The 17,233-nt window shown below is 48.4% G+C and overlaps 1 protein-coding gene across 2 annotated transcripts; it reads left to right on the top strand.

Moving 5' to 3' along the window:
- The first annotated feature begins 12,872 nt into the window (after positions 1 to 12,872).
- Positions 12,873 to 16,090, top strand: LOC101777924 (protein indeterminate-domain 16). Of its 2 annotated transcripts, none has more exons than XM_022823959.1 (3): positions 12,873 to 13,351; positions 13,459 to 13,897; positions 14,681 to 16,090. In XM_022823959.1, exons 1-3 carry the CDS (start codon positions 13,210 to 13,212, stop codon positions 15,618 to 15,620), a joined length of 1,521 nt encoding a protein of 506 aa, XP_022679694.1. In that variant the 5' UTR covers positions 12,873 to 13,209; the 3' UTR covers positions 15,621 to 16,090. The 2 variants fall into 2 exon arrangements, with proteins under 2 accessions (XP_022679694.1, XP_004956971.1); XM_004956914.2 differs by having other exon boundaries at positions 13,495 to 13,897.
- The last annotated feature ends 1,143 nt before the right edge of the window (positions 16,091 to 17,233 follow it).

The raw sequence follows: 17,233 nt of genomic DNA on the forward strand, positions 1-17,233 counted from the left end.
GTACATCCCTCTATTTCTTTGCAATTGGGTGAAGCTAACTGCCGTAACCAAATATCAGTATGGAATGACAATAGTAGATCTGAGCAAGATTGGATACAGTGATGACCCAGTCGTACTTGCCAATGATGTGCATCAGGTGTTCTATGTGAAGGACATGTGTAGCAAACCCAAGAAAAATCCAGAAGAGACATGGGAGCCAAAGTGCCACATAGTTCTTCCGGGTAAAAGAAAAATCGTGGGAGTTGAGGATAAAACAGACCAATCAGATGATTATGATCAGTTTGATGGCATGCCTCCATTCGCAGTTGAAGTTGATCCAAGCATCCTGCTATCCAAAGAAGAGGCTCAGTACTTATGCCGCGATCATGATCAAGGAACTTTCGTGAAGAAGAAAATTTTACAACGTTGTATTATAATGCGCTAAATTCACATGACCTTTGCGTAGTACTTGATACAATTTTTAATTTACCCTATGTATGATTTCATGTGTTCTTAAATTTGTTACGTGAAGATTTATTAGATAAACATGAACAATGTTAACCACATACATACATGGATTTTTTTGCGCGTTGAAATTATTTAATTCAATAATTTCTTGATCACAGCGATGCAGTAAAATAAATATTTTAGAGGCTAAATGAACTGGTATAGAATTAATGACTAAATCACACTTATTGTCAATATACTTGATAATTAAATATATTTTTGCATGTACAAAATATGTGAAGTTTTTTGTTTTTCATCCTGAAATGCAGTGAAAACATAAATAAAATCCTTTTCCAAAAAATAGGCGGGTGATGAAAGTGTGGGAAAATGCCCTTTTATCCCGGGTGCCAATTGAAACCGTGACAAAAGGTCCCCCTTTTATCCCGGTTGACAACTGCAACCGGGATAAAAGGGTAGTTTTCGATTCCCGCCGGGACGTACCCTTTTATCCCGGTTGCAGTTAGCAACCGGGATAGAAGGGGTCCCTTGTATCCCGGTTGGTGTTGGCACCCAGGATAAAAGGGTAGGTTTCCAGTCCCGTCAGGTGGACGTACCCTTTTGTCCCGGATCCTATCACCAACCGGGATAAAAGGGGGGGGCCTTTTATCCTGGTTGGTCATGGGACCCGGGACAAAAGGTCCTTTAGTCCCGGGTGCCATTACGAACCGGGATAAAAGGGGGGGATAAAAGGCAATGTAGCCTCTTCTACCCCCACGCCAGTTACACTTAGCCAAATTTCGCCGAGATCCTACGCTCCTTGTCCGTCGCCACCCGTCCGCCTCCCTCGCCGGCCGTCGTCGTCGTCGTCCCCCATTGCCCCGGCCATCGTCGTCCCGCCACCAGACCGCCTCGCCCGCGCCCAGACCGCCTCCTTCCTCCATCGCCCCGACCCGCCTCGATCCTCCTCTGTCGCGCCCCCTCGACCTCGTCACCGCCGGCCGCCTCCATCGCGGGGCCTCGTCGCCGCCTCCGTCCTCGTCGCCGCCTCTGTCGCGCGCGCCGCCTCGTCGCCCCTCGTCGCCGGCCGATCGCCTCCACCCGGCGTTTGCTTTGCTCCGTCCTCGCCACCGTCGTTCCGCCGCCTCGGCCGCCGCCGTCCCGCCGCCCCGGCCACCGTCGACCGCGCGAGGTCCGCCGGCACTAGCACCGGGAACGTACTGCTCTTGCTGACACAAGCCCACTGACTTGTGTCAGCAAGGGCCTTTTTTATTTTTTAGTTAGAAAATAAATAGAAATGAGTAGTAATTAGTTAGAAAATCAATAGATATTTGTATATGAGTTAGAAAATAAAATTATTGGAAATTAGTAGTAATTAGTAGTATTTAGTTAGTCCTCGGTTACGAAGGGCTCCGCCTAGGTTAGAAATTAATCGTGTTTCGTCGTGGTTCATTCCTTCGCATAGGAGACGGTGGCTAAATCCAGAGACGTCCATCCTCGCCTCCGCCTAGGTTAGAAATTAATCGTTGCCACGGCCACCTCGCTCCGTCCCCGCCTCCGCCGTCCCGCCACCCCGGCCGCCGCCGTCCCAACCTAGGCACCGTCGACCGCGCGAGGTCCGCCGGCACTGGCACCAGGAACGAATTAGTTATAAAATCAATAGATATTTGTATATTAGTAGGAATTAGTAGTAATTTGCTAGAAATTCCAATAAATATGTATAAATTAGTAGAAATTTGATAGAAATTTGTACAAAGTACTACTAATTTGTTGAAATTTGTATAAACATTCCGAACTTTGAGGGATTCATGTTATTTTATGATTTCATGTATATACCCTTATGTACATATAACTAAGGCGATTTCTATGACTGTCATGTATGATTCCAAGTATGTTTCAATCAATAGTTGAAATGGCAGACGACGAGACCGCAAGGTATCTCATGGAGCAGATAATCGCTGGTGATGGTAGTCGCGACAACCTTCCACTATCGTACACCGATGAAGAGGGCACCCAGGCGGACATGTTCCTCAACATGTCCGCCGATGGGAATGAAGAGCATGAGCCCCAGCAACACCTTGCTGTGGCGGAAGGTTCCAGCGAGGTATATATAACGAATCTTGTATTGTTTCACGCCACCGTTACTACTACGTACTAATTAACGAATCTTGAACTGTTAGCCCTCTGGATCGACGCAAGGGCAGAAGACCCGAGATCATACAAAGGTGATGGAAGGGAGGCTGGTCATCACGGAAGTGACAGAAGAGGGCAGGCCGGTTGCTCCCGAGAAAGTAGCAAAGAAGTACGTGAGTCAGATCGGGGTAATCGTTCGGGACAACATGTCTATCAGCATCAGAGAATGGAAGGGCAGAAGCACTAATTCATACGCCCTGCCGGAGACAAAAAAGAATATGCTGTGGGAAGACGTCAAGAGACATTTCACATTCCCCGAAGGATATATTGAAAAGGATGTGAAAGCGTGGACGCTGAAGAAGATGGCTACACAATTCGAGACATTCAAGAAGATACTGGATGCCAACTACATTAAGAAGGGCCGAACTCTAGACTTCAACGCGTGGCCAAAGTTGAGGGACCACCGGGAGGCATTTGTCGAATATAAGAGGAGTGAAGACGGTGTGAAAAAGATCCTGACCAACACTACAAATGCTGGTCAGAAGGGCTACCATCATCATCTAGGGCGAGATGGTTATGGCACAGCAATTCCCAAATGGAGGAAGATGGAACAAGATCTGATCGAACGGGGAATTGTACCTGCAACTATTGAATGGCCCGAACGATAAAAAAATTGGTATTACGCTCATGGAGGCTCCCTGAGCCAAGAGGATGGGACGTTGATTTTCAATGACACAATACGTGAGAAGGTCGAACGTCTTATGAAGAACATTGAAGATTCTAAGGCTGGGAGGTTGAAGGTGGACCGAGAGAATGATGAGCTCACATTGGCCCTTGGTAATCCCGAGCACCCAGGACGTTGCCGAGGGTTCGGGGTCATTCTGTGGAAGGTTGCTTTCCAAGGCAACAGCGCATCGTACAGAAGCCGCAAGCGAAGAAAGGAACAGATCGAGGAGAGCTGGTGGCAAATGCTAGAATCCAAAGTACAGGCACAAGAAGAAAGAATGTTCGAGGAAATCAATCGTCAAGTGGCCCATGCAGTTGTGGAGTTAGCCCAATCTGGAGCATTGCCGAATCCAAACTACGCCAGCCCTTCTCAACGCCTCTTGAGCAGTTGTGCTTCTACAGGGCTCCTCGATGCGCAGACGCCCAGGTTACCCATGGAGGAGCAACGGTTCCCCGTGGATACCATCACGCAACGCACCACATATGAGCTGCATGCATCGGTCGGCAACCTCACTATTAAGGTATACTTATATATAATATTTATGCAATCTTGTCAATTGATCCACGCCTCATGATCGGAGTTTAATAACTTGTTTACTTCTGCTATATGTACATGTAGCGTACGGGAGTACGTTAGCAACCCTGGCAGGGCAGAGCAGTCATGGCATGGAGATTCCACCTGGCTACGCCAGCGTCCGCGTATAGCAAATTGTTGATAGCCAATATGAAGGCCTAGAGCTCAACCTCCCAGGAGGTGAGGGGGAAAAGACACTGGCAGATGCGCTTCATGGGATAATTCTATGGCGAAAACGCTACATCATTATTCCCGGCACGGAGCCATCTCCTCAGAGCTCAAGACTGCTCCCCGTAGATCCCCAGCAGCGACCTTCTCCTCATAGCTCGAGACCGTCATCTCCTGCACAACCTGCTCCAGGACCGTCGCTTCCTGCTATATCAAGGTCTCCATCTCCACCACATCCTGGTGGTGGGAGCGACGACGACAATAACAACACCCCTCCCCGATCACTGTCGCCGGCACCAAGAGCAGGCCCCATGAAGGAACCTGCAGCACCACTAAAGAAGTCACGAGCACCGCCTCCCAAGCAAAGATAGAGAAAGAAGAAAACAAAGGAGCCTGAAGTGACTCGTAAGGAACGCTGGGAGGCAATGACTCATGCGGAACAGTGGGCAGAAATCCAACGAGAGGCCAGTGAGTGATTCAAGTAACAAGCCGAAAAAAAAAGCAAGGGAGATGGAGCCACCGCCAGTAAATTGATGAGATTTAAACTTTTTTATCAGGATGGAAGACGGAGCCAAGAAAAGGATACCACTCTTATCAAACTATGAACGGGCTTTAGTAAAGGCTGATGAAAAGGACAAAAGGAAAGGAAAGTCATCTTCCAGTGGTGATGTCCCCGACCTCAGGCATTTATCAAAAAAAGACGCTCAAAGGGTAGCAGCAATGCCCTTGGATCAACAAGCAGAAGTATTGAAATTCATGCAAGAAACAGGTCTGGGACTTGATGAATGCTTAGGGCAAGTTGAGACGCTAACTGCACCGCCTCCTGAGCTGAGATGGCCTTATGAGCTAGGCAAACCTCTTGTAAGGCCTTCGTTGGTATGGAAGCTATCAACAAAGATGTACACATTCCATCAATGGTACATGATGGCATCCGCCGACTCGAGGGAGATGTTCGGCCTGAAGGTAAAACCGATAGATTTTTACGACGAAGGCGAGAAAGTGTTGTGGCTAGACTTCAAGGATATATACGAAGTGTACCATCATGATGCCCTGGACGTCTCTTTGATCAGCACTTGGGTTCTGTAAGTGTTCGTTTATCTCTACATGTAAATTTTGGCGTGCGTCACCGTACTAACTTCGTCTTCCATTATATGTAGGATGCTAATTCAGACGTGCCGACGAGAGGCATACCTACATATAGGCTTCATGGATCCATCTGTAGTTAACCAAAAATAGATACAATTAGAGCCGGAAAAAACCTTGGTAGAAGTATACAATTTCCTAAGCAAACAAACATTCAAGGATTTCATACTACTTCCATACAACTTCAAGTAAGTGTGTGTATATCGTCTACTTTTGTTGTCTTTTTCCTTATCTCTACATATTAGTTAGCTCTAATATGCATGAACATTTTACGTACGCAGCTTCCACTGGATCCTTATTATAATTGAGCCTGAAAGAAGCCATGTCACTGTCTTCGATTCGTTGAGAAAAGATCCAGTGGAGTACCAAGACATGCAAGACATGCTAGGCTTGTAATAATTCTGGACCTTTATCTCTATGCTAAAGTTTGTTTCCTAAATTTTATCCCTATTACACTATATCATTCATTATTCTAATCCGCAGCGCATGGAAACAATTGATAAGGACACACAAAGGTCCATTCAAAGAAAAACTTACATGGAACACAGACTTTCCGGTACGTATGAAGTCTGCACATTTATTACATTGTATAACACGAATATTTCATAACTTATTTTTTTCCGCATTGAAGTGCTTAAGACAGGAACCCGGGAATAATCTATGTGGCTACTACATCTGTGAGCACATGCACAGTTTTATGGGACCCAAGGGACTAAAGATGACGCCGCACAACTTTAAAGTACGTTAAATAAAACTATTACTAGTTAATTATTTTCTAGCTCCTTATATTTATTTGTTCGTGTAACATTCACAAATTTACAAATTATAGATGTTTAATATTCAACAAGGACTCTTGAAGGAAGAAAGAGTAGTAGCAATATGTGAAGGTCTCATTGGATTCCTAATGGACGAGGTGGTAAATCCAAAAGGAGAATTTTATTACGATGGACGACAATTAGATGCTCTGAGCAGCAACACCTCGACAGGAAGATTTTAGATATATAGTTTGATTTATTTGTATATATAATACCTCATTATGATCGATTTGTACTAGTTGAATTGTGTATATGAATTGTGTATATATATAGTAATTGTATAATTACAAATTTCATTCATCTAAATACTAGTTGATTTCATTCTAAAAAAAATCTCAACTACTAAAGGTTAACAAAAGAGCCGCGGTACTACGTACGTGATGCATGAAAATTTCAGGCACCACGCAGGGTGCCATGCAGGGTGCCATTTAGTCCCGGTTGGAAAATCCAACCGGGACTAAAGGGTAACCCTTTACTCCCGGTTGGGAAACCCAACCGGGACTAAAGGGGCACCCTTTACTCCCGGTTGCTTTTACCAACCGGGAGTAAAGGGCCTGTCCCGCGCCTAGCGTGGCAGGCCCTTTAGTCCCGGTTGGTGACACCAACAGGGACTAAAGGGTGACCTTTACTCCCGGTTGAAAGACCCGAGACTAAAAACCCCCCTTTTTGTCCCGGTTGGTTTATCTCGGATGGATTTTCGGGAGATATGCACCCTACCAACCGAGACTAAAGGCCAATTCTCTACTAGTGAGAGACCAACCATGTTGGTACCCTGATCGATCCTAGTGTAGCTGCTGTTTACTGGGAGAGTGCCCGACTGCCCGTAGTCGTTGCCCTGAAGATGTAGCCACAAAGGTTGAATCTCATTACAAAATATCAACCCTCGATGTCGTTCTTTGTGTGGTTTCTTGATACTGTAGCATTTTGATATTGTGTGCTTCTGTGCGTTACCAAGTCAGTATTTCGATGGTTTCTCCAACACTTTGCTATCGCCCTGACTGGATGATGCATCTTCTTGATGTGTGCAGTGAAGGGACGTTGCATCCTACAGTTGATCAGCATAACAAAAATATCAGATTTGTTATGCTTTGGCCCTACTAGTTTGATTGGGCTCTTTGTTCCTTGATCTGATATGCTTATTTGGTTGGTGGCCTATAACGTTGCAAGATGATTGTCCTATGTAAAAGTAGTGAATAGCAAGATATGTAACAATGATTACTTGATTAGTGACCTTTAATGTGTTCTTGCAGAGATGGTACTTGCCACGTGTTTGTCCTACATATCAATGTTAGCGAGGACAGATGGCCATCATGGTCAGAATATTTGTACCACTCAGCACGCAGTTGCGTGCATAGTATATATGAAGTCCAGTTCTCATCTTTTTTCGGTTCTTTCTCATCGATCACCGATGCACGCGCTAGCTAGTTCAACTACCGTGGTAAAAGTAACTATATTTCCTCCCTTTTGGATCATGGCAGACGCAGACCTGATCAGGAGGCAGGCTGATCGATGAACACAAGAGACAGATCAAAAAGTAAAAAGTGAGAACACAGGGACCATGCATCCATCCAAGAACTTAAAACCCCAATAATCCACTGCACGGCCTGGGTTAAATACTGCGAGGAGACAATGCCATGATGCGTGTGGAGCATGCATGCATGGATCGGAGGAGGGCCAAGGATTACCAGCAAAGCAATTATGCAATCCCCCGTTTGATCTTTGATCCATCGCTGCATGTTGCAGGGGGGCGGGTTCCTTTGGTTTCAAGCTAAGCTGCTGCTGCTTGTTGCTACCTTGACAAGCAGGCTCCGGTCGATCGACCCGTCGCTTTATGCATGTGTGGAACAGCAGTTGCAACGGGGGGAATAATTGCGTTAGCTGCTGCCTCTCATCTCTCTCGTGTTGGATCGGGATGATGGGCCCTCACATCGCTTTTGGCGTTACCAAACGCGGCACAGTGCGTGACCCCCCATGCATGTCTGACGGGTCGGTCGATCGGCCGGCCTGCCGGCAAGGGTCGGTTCCTCGGACCTCACCGGAGGACCCCGGCCGTCCGGCCGCCGGGCCTCGGCCGATTCCCTTCGTTTCGCTCAACGCTACTACCTGACTCCAGTTCGATCTAGTAGTACAGTGTGGAATTCGCTGTGACCCATGCATATGTCTCGCAGCTGGACGAGACGATGACCTCGTCGTGATCCGGCCGTTGTATCGGTCTACCCCCAAGCTTCTGCCGCGTCCTACAGTACAACCGGCCGTACACGGCCAAATAGGATGCATGAGAACCCTACAGAAAAGATACAAAATGAATGGCCTAGCACTTCATCAACACATTTGTCTGCATTTCCTTCAGCTCCGGGCAGCATCACTATGATACATGTATATACATACTGTGTGTAGCTGGTTGTTCCTGCAGCAAGCTGCATGGATCCCAGTTATTCATGAGCAGTAGCAGACAGGCAGGCATCTGGCTCGTTTGCCATTTTTCCTCTCCCCTGTTACACTCTTGTTCTCGCTCGTCCATAGCGACATGCATGCCGATCGGATCCGTCAATCAGCTGGCCTGGCCTCTACCATTGAAGGTACAGCAGCATACTGTATTTGGTCAAGCGAAAGAGATGCCACAGGAGGAGGCAGTCAAACCTATCTGTTTTTGATGCACCTAAGCTCAGCCAAAACTTTAAAGCTCTCGAGCAGCACCTCTTTTCACCGAGAGATACGCGCGGGCGTGGATGGCAACAACTTTGCGTGCCGTGCTCTGCCTTTTTGTTCTTGGCTCGATCGCTTCTTCTGCCTATGCGTGATGAGGTGACGCAGCCTTGCTGCTTTAGAGTACAACGTGTACTACTACTGGGGTCTGTGGTTGCATGCACTGCCAATCATTTCAATTAGGCTTGCTGTGTTCAATATCAATTTGTTTTTTAAGGATTACTGTTACTATGTGTTTTTGCATGAAATGTTTTTTTCAAGATAATCCAAGGGATTAACACTCCTGAATACTCTGTTTTGTTTTCGTAGAATACATATACTGAAATGCTCATGCTGGATATGTGTATCCCTGCATCTAGGGGGCAACTGTACGTACCGGCCTGCAGCTCGCTGAACAACCTCATAAAATTCTCTGGTCCTCTTAATAACCATTGTCTCTAGTTGTTCTGACGGACATTGATTAATGTGTTGATCCTTGGAGCAGATCAGCGTTGTGTGCTGGTAGGCTCGCTGCTGTACGGGTACAAGACAATCCTGCTCTACAAATACCCCTACTGTTTAATGGCCCAGTGTACATGGGACCTAATAAAGAGACTTAATATTGACCTACTACGTTGTACGTACCAATCAAACTCACCTAAAGCCTATGGTCTAAAAAAAACTCACCTAAAGCCTAAGATGATAGAAGGAAATAGAAAATTCACTTAGAATTTAAAAATATCGGTAACGTGAAGAGTCGCTCAGACCTCAAAAATATGAAATGAGGGTGAGCAATACTTCTTTAGTAAAAATACACCGGTAGACCCTAATTTTGTTTCCACCATGTCATTTGGGTCCAAAAATATAAAATTACAGATCTGTGCATAAACTTACTAAGCGCGCTTGATCTAAATTTTACTATTACTGATTCAATAAGCCCCACTTGACCCGCAATAAAAATATACATTCCAGAAATTCTTAAAAATCAGGAGCACCCGACCATTGATTCACTAAACCCTAATCATCATCAACGATATTACACATCGGATCAACTCTGTTTTCTAAGAAATTACCTACCTTTTTTATTATGGAAATACTATAAAGCAGCCCTTAAATTAATATCTAAATTAGCGACCTTTGTAGTTATGAAAAGTAACTTAAATTAACTCCCTAATGTTCTTTTTATACCAGCCAATGGCATTATAAAAAATCTAATGTAACCCTCAATTTGCATATATATTATCCCCATTATTAAAATTAACCTAAAGTAATCCTCTAAATTTGAATTTAAATTACCTACATACGCCATCTAAAATGTAATCTACACTATGACATCTATCATTACAAAAACAATCTCTAACTATTTCTTTATATGCTTCTAATTATACATTCATGCAACTGTTAATATAGAAAAAAACTAAATAAAGGTATGCATGTACGATGTATGCCATTATATATTCAGACAACATATACATGTATGTAGGAAGTGATTGCCATATTTGCTTCCACGTCAAACACATAGCTCAAGCTAAGGTTTCAACTTAAAATAAATCAAACACTCATGGAGGTGCAATGCTAAGGGAAAAACTGTATAAATAATTGGCAACCAAATTCTATCATAACTAAAAAAATATAAGGAAGTACCTATATGGGTATTATGTTGAAATAAGATGACATGTTTGTTTTGTAGGACAAGCCTTTGACCAACACATCTTCACTCTATTAATAATATAAATAAAATCTATACTATTGCATTTATATTTAAAAATGTTGTTCAATTATTATAGTTTTATATCAATGACATATCCATGCAGTAATTGCCTATCAAAGTCCTGTCGTAACAAAAAAGAAATATGTCTTGTAGTTTAAAAGGAGGGAGTATTAATTTGCCTAGATTTCTTTTCTGCATCGAAGCATCTTTCATTTCGGATGAGTAGATAAAGTCTTTTCTGGTCAAATAAAGGGTAAGGGGGAAAAGTGAAAAGTAGACATTTGAACAGCACCTAGGTGACGCACACATGCACAAGTAGACCTATGCTAAGAAAAAGGCTACTTGATCGATGCTTTTGATGAGATCCTTTTGATTGGTGAAATTTGGACTGTTATGCGTATGAAGACCAAAACGCCCCTGTAGGATGAATACATAAGACAATTAGAAATGTAGCGTTGCTTCATGTTAAAGAAATGGAATCTTACTTCCACAGATATTTTGTTTGAACACAAATCAATACTAAGACAGCTTATCCCTCGGCCTCCGGGTGCAAGAAAACCTTCCAATTGGAGCCTAGCAGCAAGCTACTCAACTGGCATGACACATGATATATGCTATTTTACATGATCAGTCAACAATTTAGCTCTGGATTATCAATTCCACAAGCTTCCAAACCCATCATTCCTCTTCGGCAATGCACTCTCGGCCAAACCGGCCGAATCCTTCTGGGGAGAATGACAAACTCAAAGACAGTAGGATCTTATGTGCTAATCACGACATGAGGAAAAAACCCTTGTTTATTATTGATGAAGGGCATTGGGAACTATAGTAGTTTAATGAAGTGCTACCATGCTGTATCCATTGTCCAGACGTGACTACTAGTACTTTGCATTACGTACTGAATATTTATGCATACTGCCATACTGGACCAACAAAGTTCCTTTATGTGTAAAAGAACAGAGGAACAGCCAACAGTAACTACCAACCGAAAACCATGCGTGCTAGCACAGTGATGCAGTTAACCACCCCACAATCACAGTCACCTTTTCTCTAACAAGCATGCAGTAATAGCAGACAAAAGTATCCAAGAGATGCAGAGAACTGCGACCTACAGTGTCTTTACTCCATTATCACCTTTGGGTTTTTTCAGTAGGGAAATATCGGCAGGCCTAGCTAGCTGCTACAGTGCTGCGGGTATGGATTAGACAGTTCCTTATGGACCACATTGGAATTGAATTACCACTTGAACCCGGCCATTTTACACGTGTGATTTTTATTGCAGCTGGATTTTTACTGCTTAACTGAACTCCAACACCTATATAGAGAGATTTATTTAGAAAATTTAATTATAAATTATGTTAGGGGAAAGAAAGAACACACCTGGATTACTTCATATTTAATTAGTTCAGAGTAGTTGAGCAATTAGCTCACTAGCCAACAAAGGCAAGCTTCCATCCGATCCCCTCTTTCCATCCACCAAAACAAAGATGCAAACAAACAAATGGACATCCATGTGTGTGTATGCATCTAAACTCCCTTTCCATGTCCCAAACCAAAAAGGCCTTTTATCGATTGAGCTGAGAAGATGCATGCCCACCGTCAGCCCCATCGTCTTCCTGTGCACTCCCAGCTGCCGCAGGGCAGTTAAGACACGATGCAAACCCCAGCGGCACTACACTTACCAACTCCAGCCCTCCTTCCCTTTCATCCCACCCATATAACCCCAAAGAAAGCTGCTAAAACCTAAAGCCAGTGTGGAAAGCTACCTTCCTCCTCTCTCCCTTCCTCTCCCTCTCTCTCTTCTTTGGTGTTGTTAGAGATGGCAACGGGCACAAACCCGCTAGGTTTTACCATCCCAAACCCATGCCCGCGAATACAAAACCCGCCCAATTAAAAACCCATGACCCGTCACGGGTTTAATTTTATACCCAAACCCATGCTCATCGGGTTAACGGGTACTCACAGGTTGCCCATGGGTACCAAAGCAAACCAAAAAAAATACCATATACATATCTATGTTCACAATTCAATATATATGCATGCAACATTGATGTAAATTAATGGAAGTATAGCACACCACATGTTAACCAAACACTTCAAATTAGTGACACAAATGTATAGTATAGATCTTAAACTACCTAGTGTTTAACAATTCAAGTCATGACAAGAAGTAGCACATGCATACAAGAGTTGGGCTTTAGCCATCAAAATTGAGGTGTGAGCTAAGAGCATGGGCTTATTTGATGATATATGACCGGGTCAAAAAAAAAACCCATGGGTTCACGGGTTCGGGTTTTATGTTCCCAAATCCACGCTCGCGAACCCGATGGATTTCACTTTTTGCCCATTAATAAACCCACGGGTAGAAAGATCGACACATGCCCGTGCCTAATGGAGTAAAAATCCATCAGGTTTCGGGTTTCGGGCACCCACTGCATCTCTAGGTGTCGTCTCTGTAGCAGCTCCACAAAAGCCAACTCCAAGACCCCTTCTTCCTACCACCACACCTCCCACCCCTCCTTAATTCCTTCTCCCAGCACAGGCCGAGTTCTTAATATTTTACTAGTACTAACTCATCAGCTGTACTCGCCTCTCTTGGCCTCGTCTCTTGTTTGTTTCCCGTCTGGTTGTCGATCCCTTCTTCTCCCCTCCGCCGCCCTGCGGCTATATATACGGCCAATCCAACAACCACCCACATTCGCCTGATCAAATTAGCCAGGGGTTGGGGAACTAAAGGGAGGAAATTTTAGTTATTTCCTGGTTCTTCTTCTTGTTCCGTAGTGTTCTTGTTAGTGTTCTTCGCAAGATCGGTCGCTCGTGTCGTGTCACCCATGCTGGGCTTCTGCGCCCCCGCGGCCGGGTCGCCTCCGGACGAGGCCACACCGGAGCCGTTCCGGTCGCTGCAGATCGCCACCACGGCCGCCGGCGCCGCCGCCACGACGAAGAAGAAGCGCCGGCCCGCAGGCACACCAGGTAGGTGATCCAATTGGTTACATCATGCATGGTAGGCTGGTAGCTGATAGAGCTCGCTGTCGATGGATGCATGCCGAGATCGATGTCGATTCATCCTGCATGTATAGCAAGCAAGCAAGTAACGACGCGCGGCCATGGTGCAGACCCTGACGCGGAGGTGGTGTCGCTGTCGCCGCGGACGCTGCTGGAGTCGGACCGGTACGTGTGCGAGATCTGCGGGCAGGGGTTCCAGCGCGACCAGAACCTGCAGATGCACCGGCGGCGGCACAAGGTGCCGTGGAAGCTGCTGAAGCGGGAGGCCGGGGAGGCGGCGCGGAAGCGTGTGTTCGTGTGCCCGGAGCCGAGCTGCCTGCACCACGACCCCTCCCACGCGCTCGGCGACCTCGTCGGCATCAAGAAGCACTTCCGGCGCAAGCACAGCGGCCACCGCCAGTGGGCCTGCGCCCGCTGCTCCAAGGCCTACGCCGTCCACTCCGACTACAAGGCCCACCTCAAGACCTGCGGCACCCGCGGGCACTCCTGCGACTGCGGCCGCGTCTTCTCCCGGTCGGTAATCCCATCGATTTATTTATTTCGTTTGCTCCAGCATCTACTTAAACATTAGAAAATCGATAGAAACCGTCATCACAGACATTTTTCTTTCTTCTCTTTTCTTTTGTTGGGGGTTCGCCGCCGATTAATTTGAGGCTGCACTGCACGCCGGGCCTAGCTACCGTAGTAGTGACTAGTGAGGTGCCGGCGCCGGCGCCGGCGCCGGCTCCGCTCTCCTTTTTGGATGTCTGCTATTATTGCGGCATTAACGGGGAAAGGGAAGGGACAAGGGAGGCCGGCCGGGCGCTGGCGGGTGGATCAGAGCGCCATTCCCGAGGGCAGCGCTCCCTCCTCTGTGTGCGTGCGTGTGCGTGTGCGCCATCCATGAGACCATGATCCATCTCTCGGTTGCTTGTTGCTTTGCTGTTGCCTTCGGCTTGGGGGTTCTCGGCTTTGTGCCCGCGCTGCAGCGGCAAAGGCAGCCGCTTGGCAGCGCTGCTGGCGCGCCACTCCATGCCCGGGCCCAAAACTCCACGCCTGACACCGCCGTAGCCGGCCGCCTGATCCCCTAGCCGTGCGCGCAGTGGCGTTAATTCGTCGCCGTCGTCGTCTCACACGCGCACACATGCAATAAAGTCTCTCTGGTTCTTGGCTTTTGTTCTTGAGTTCACGCGGCCATGCACGCATCCTTATTCCTTGGTCTTACCGCTGAGTACTAGTCAAAATGTTCCCCCTTTTCTTTGTTTCCAAATGATACGGGAATGTTTCAATTAGCTGATGTGTGCATCAAATACGCAGGGTGGAGAGCTTCATAGAGCACCAGGACACCTGCAACGCCGGGCGGGCGCGGGCGGACGCCTCGCCTGCGTGTGGCGGCGGCGTGGCTGCAGCCAGTGCCGGGTCGCAGCAGCAGCAGGCGCCGCCGCCGGCAATGTCGCTGTCACGGACCGCGTCGAGCACCAGCCCGTCCAGCGACGTCGTCATCAGTCCGTCGGCCTGGCCCGGTCCGCCGATGCCGAGCCCTACAACCGCCGCCGCGTTCCACCGGTTCGATCAGGTCCCGTCGCCGCGGACGCTGCCGTCCGAGCACCACCGCGGCGGCGGGCACAACCTCGAGCTGCAGCTAATGCCGCCGTCATCCAGCGGCGCGGGCGGTGGTGCGCTGGGCATGGCGCCGTTCTACGGCGCTCCGCGCTCGCCTGCCGTTTCCTCGCGGGGCGGCGCCGGCGCCGCCACGCAGCTGCTGCTGTCCATCGGCGTCGGGTCCGGGGACGCGGGCGAGCGCGGCGGCGAGGCGGCGCTGGCCGCGGCGAGGGCGAGGCAGGAGGAGGAGGAGGCGCGGGAGCAGCTGCGTCAGGCAGCGGCGGAGAAGGCGGCGGCGGACGAGGCCCGCGCGCAGGCGAGGCGGCACGCGGAGCTGGCCGAGCAGGAGCTGGCGAGCGCGAAGCGGATGCGGCGGCAGGCGCAGGTGGAGCTGAGCCGCGCGCACGCGCTCCGCGAGCACGCCGTGCGCCAGGTCAACGCCACGCTGCTCCAGATCACGTGCCTCGGCTGCCGCCACAAGTTCCGCGCGCGGCCGCCGACGCTGGCCGACGCGGGCCCCGAGGTCGCCTGCAGCTACGTCTCCTCCGTCGTGACCGAGGGCGGCGACCCCGAGGTCGACGAGCCGCCGCCCCTCGAAGCCGACGGCATGCGGCGGCGGCGCCAGCACGCCATGGCCATGGACATCGTCCTATAGGCGGCTAGGCTCTAGCCAGCTAGCCTGCCTGTCTGATCTACCTTTCAATCACTTCTTGTTTTACCAACGAGACGCCCGGGTTGGTGCATGCATGGTGAGGTTGATGTAATCAGATGCTGCTGGTGTGGAAGATCTCGCTAGCTCGATCGCTCCAGTGCGGCCTAGTGTTGGAGTCCTGTGAGCAGGAGAGAGAGGTAGTAGCCAAGCGGGGACGAAGACGAGGGCTAGTTGCTTGCTAGCTCACTGTGGCGTGCATGGAATCTTTCGGTGTTTGCTTCCCATTGGATCTTGTTGGAAAAACATTGCCCATGGAAAGCTAGTGATGATGCCCTTTGTAAAGGTCAGGCATTCATTCAGTAGCCACCGTACCAAGGATAAGGATCGATCGCATGCATGCATGATCGACCTGTGTCACAACCACTACTAAATTCTACAACTGCAATATATTCCATCATCGATCTGTTTCGTTCTTCGGAGTAATAAGAAAAAAAGATCTTTAGTTTGGTAGACCACCATGTAAAACAGTAGGAGGGTGGTCTCTCGGCCGTTTTCAGTAGGGGCCATGGCCGAGGCCGATTTGAGCAGCGGTTGGACCGAGGATCGGAGGGTGCCAAATGGAAGCGGCCAGGAATGGTGTTGGAAGTGGGGAACCGAGTGGAAGAATCTGAGGGGGACAAGGAGCTGCCGGGCGCCGGGAACACGAGGGGTGGCCGTGGCCCGGCCCGTGGGAAATACAGCGCGCACTAGAGATAAAATTTCAAAACTCCCAGGCAACACTGTTGCGGCTCAGGCGATGGCACTAGTAGTCCAAAACAACACGCACAATCATGCGTGCATGTACGCCAGGGAGAGATCACAGAGCCACGCACAGCACACAGTCTCTCTCTCTCTCTCTCTCTCTCTCTCTCTCTCTCTCTCTCTCTCTCTCTCTCTCTCTCTCTCTCTCTCTCTCTCTCTCTCTCTGCATCGACGTCTCCAACTGAAATGATGAAACGCTTCTGCAGCAGGAGGTAGAGGAGAGACCAGCTAGCTAGGGGATAGTAGGGGCGATGGGCATGGAAACAGATGCGGACGCGCGCATGGTTTTCAGTGCTACGATGGCTTTTCTTTCTTTCTCGGTCTACTCCCTCCCTCCCCTGTCCCCTCCCCTCCCCGGCCGGCCGGCCTCCCTTGTCTGTCTTGGCTAGAGATACCCCTGTCTGATCTGTACCGTCTCGTAGCGCTGAAAGATATGCAGAAAGCTCTCAAAGCGCCCTCTGCCATTGTCTGCACGTTTGCTGCTGGCTGCTGCATGCGTGCATGTGTGTGCAGTGCGTGAGCGTGTGCAATCGGATGGAGGCCACAGGTGACTCGTGGTGAGACTGGTGACTCGGACGACGAAGGCCTAAGGAAACGAGGCAGCTCAGCTCCTCGAGTCATCATCTGGCCTGTGTTGGTGCTGCGCGCGGCTAATTGCAGATGCAGAGATGAAAATGCGGCAGCGATTAAAGCGAGCTGGCTAATCAAGCAAAGCGCTTTAGATGACGAGCTGGACGAACATTCGTGCGTGCGCTCCGACACATGCAGGGCGTATCCGCAAATGCGCTGCATGTGATATGCGCTGGGGATGCACC

Source organism: Setaria italica, chromosome II (assembly GCF_000263155.2).
Source record: "Setaria italica strain Yugu1 chromosome II, Setaria_italica_v2.0, whole genome shotgun sequence".
Lineage (NCBI taxonomy): Eukaryota > Viridiplantae > Streptophyta > Magnoliopsida > Poales > Poaceae > Setaria > Setaria italica.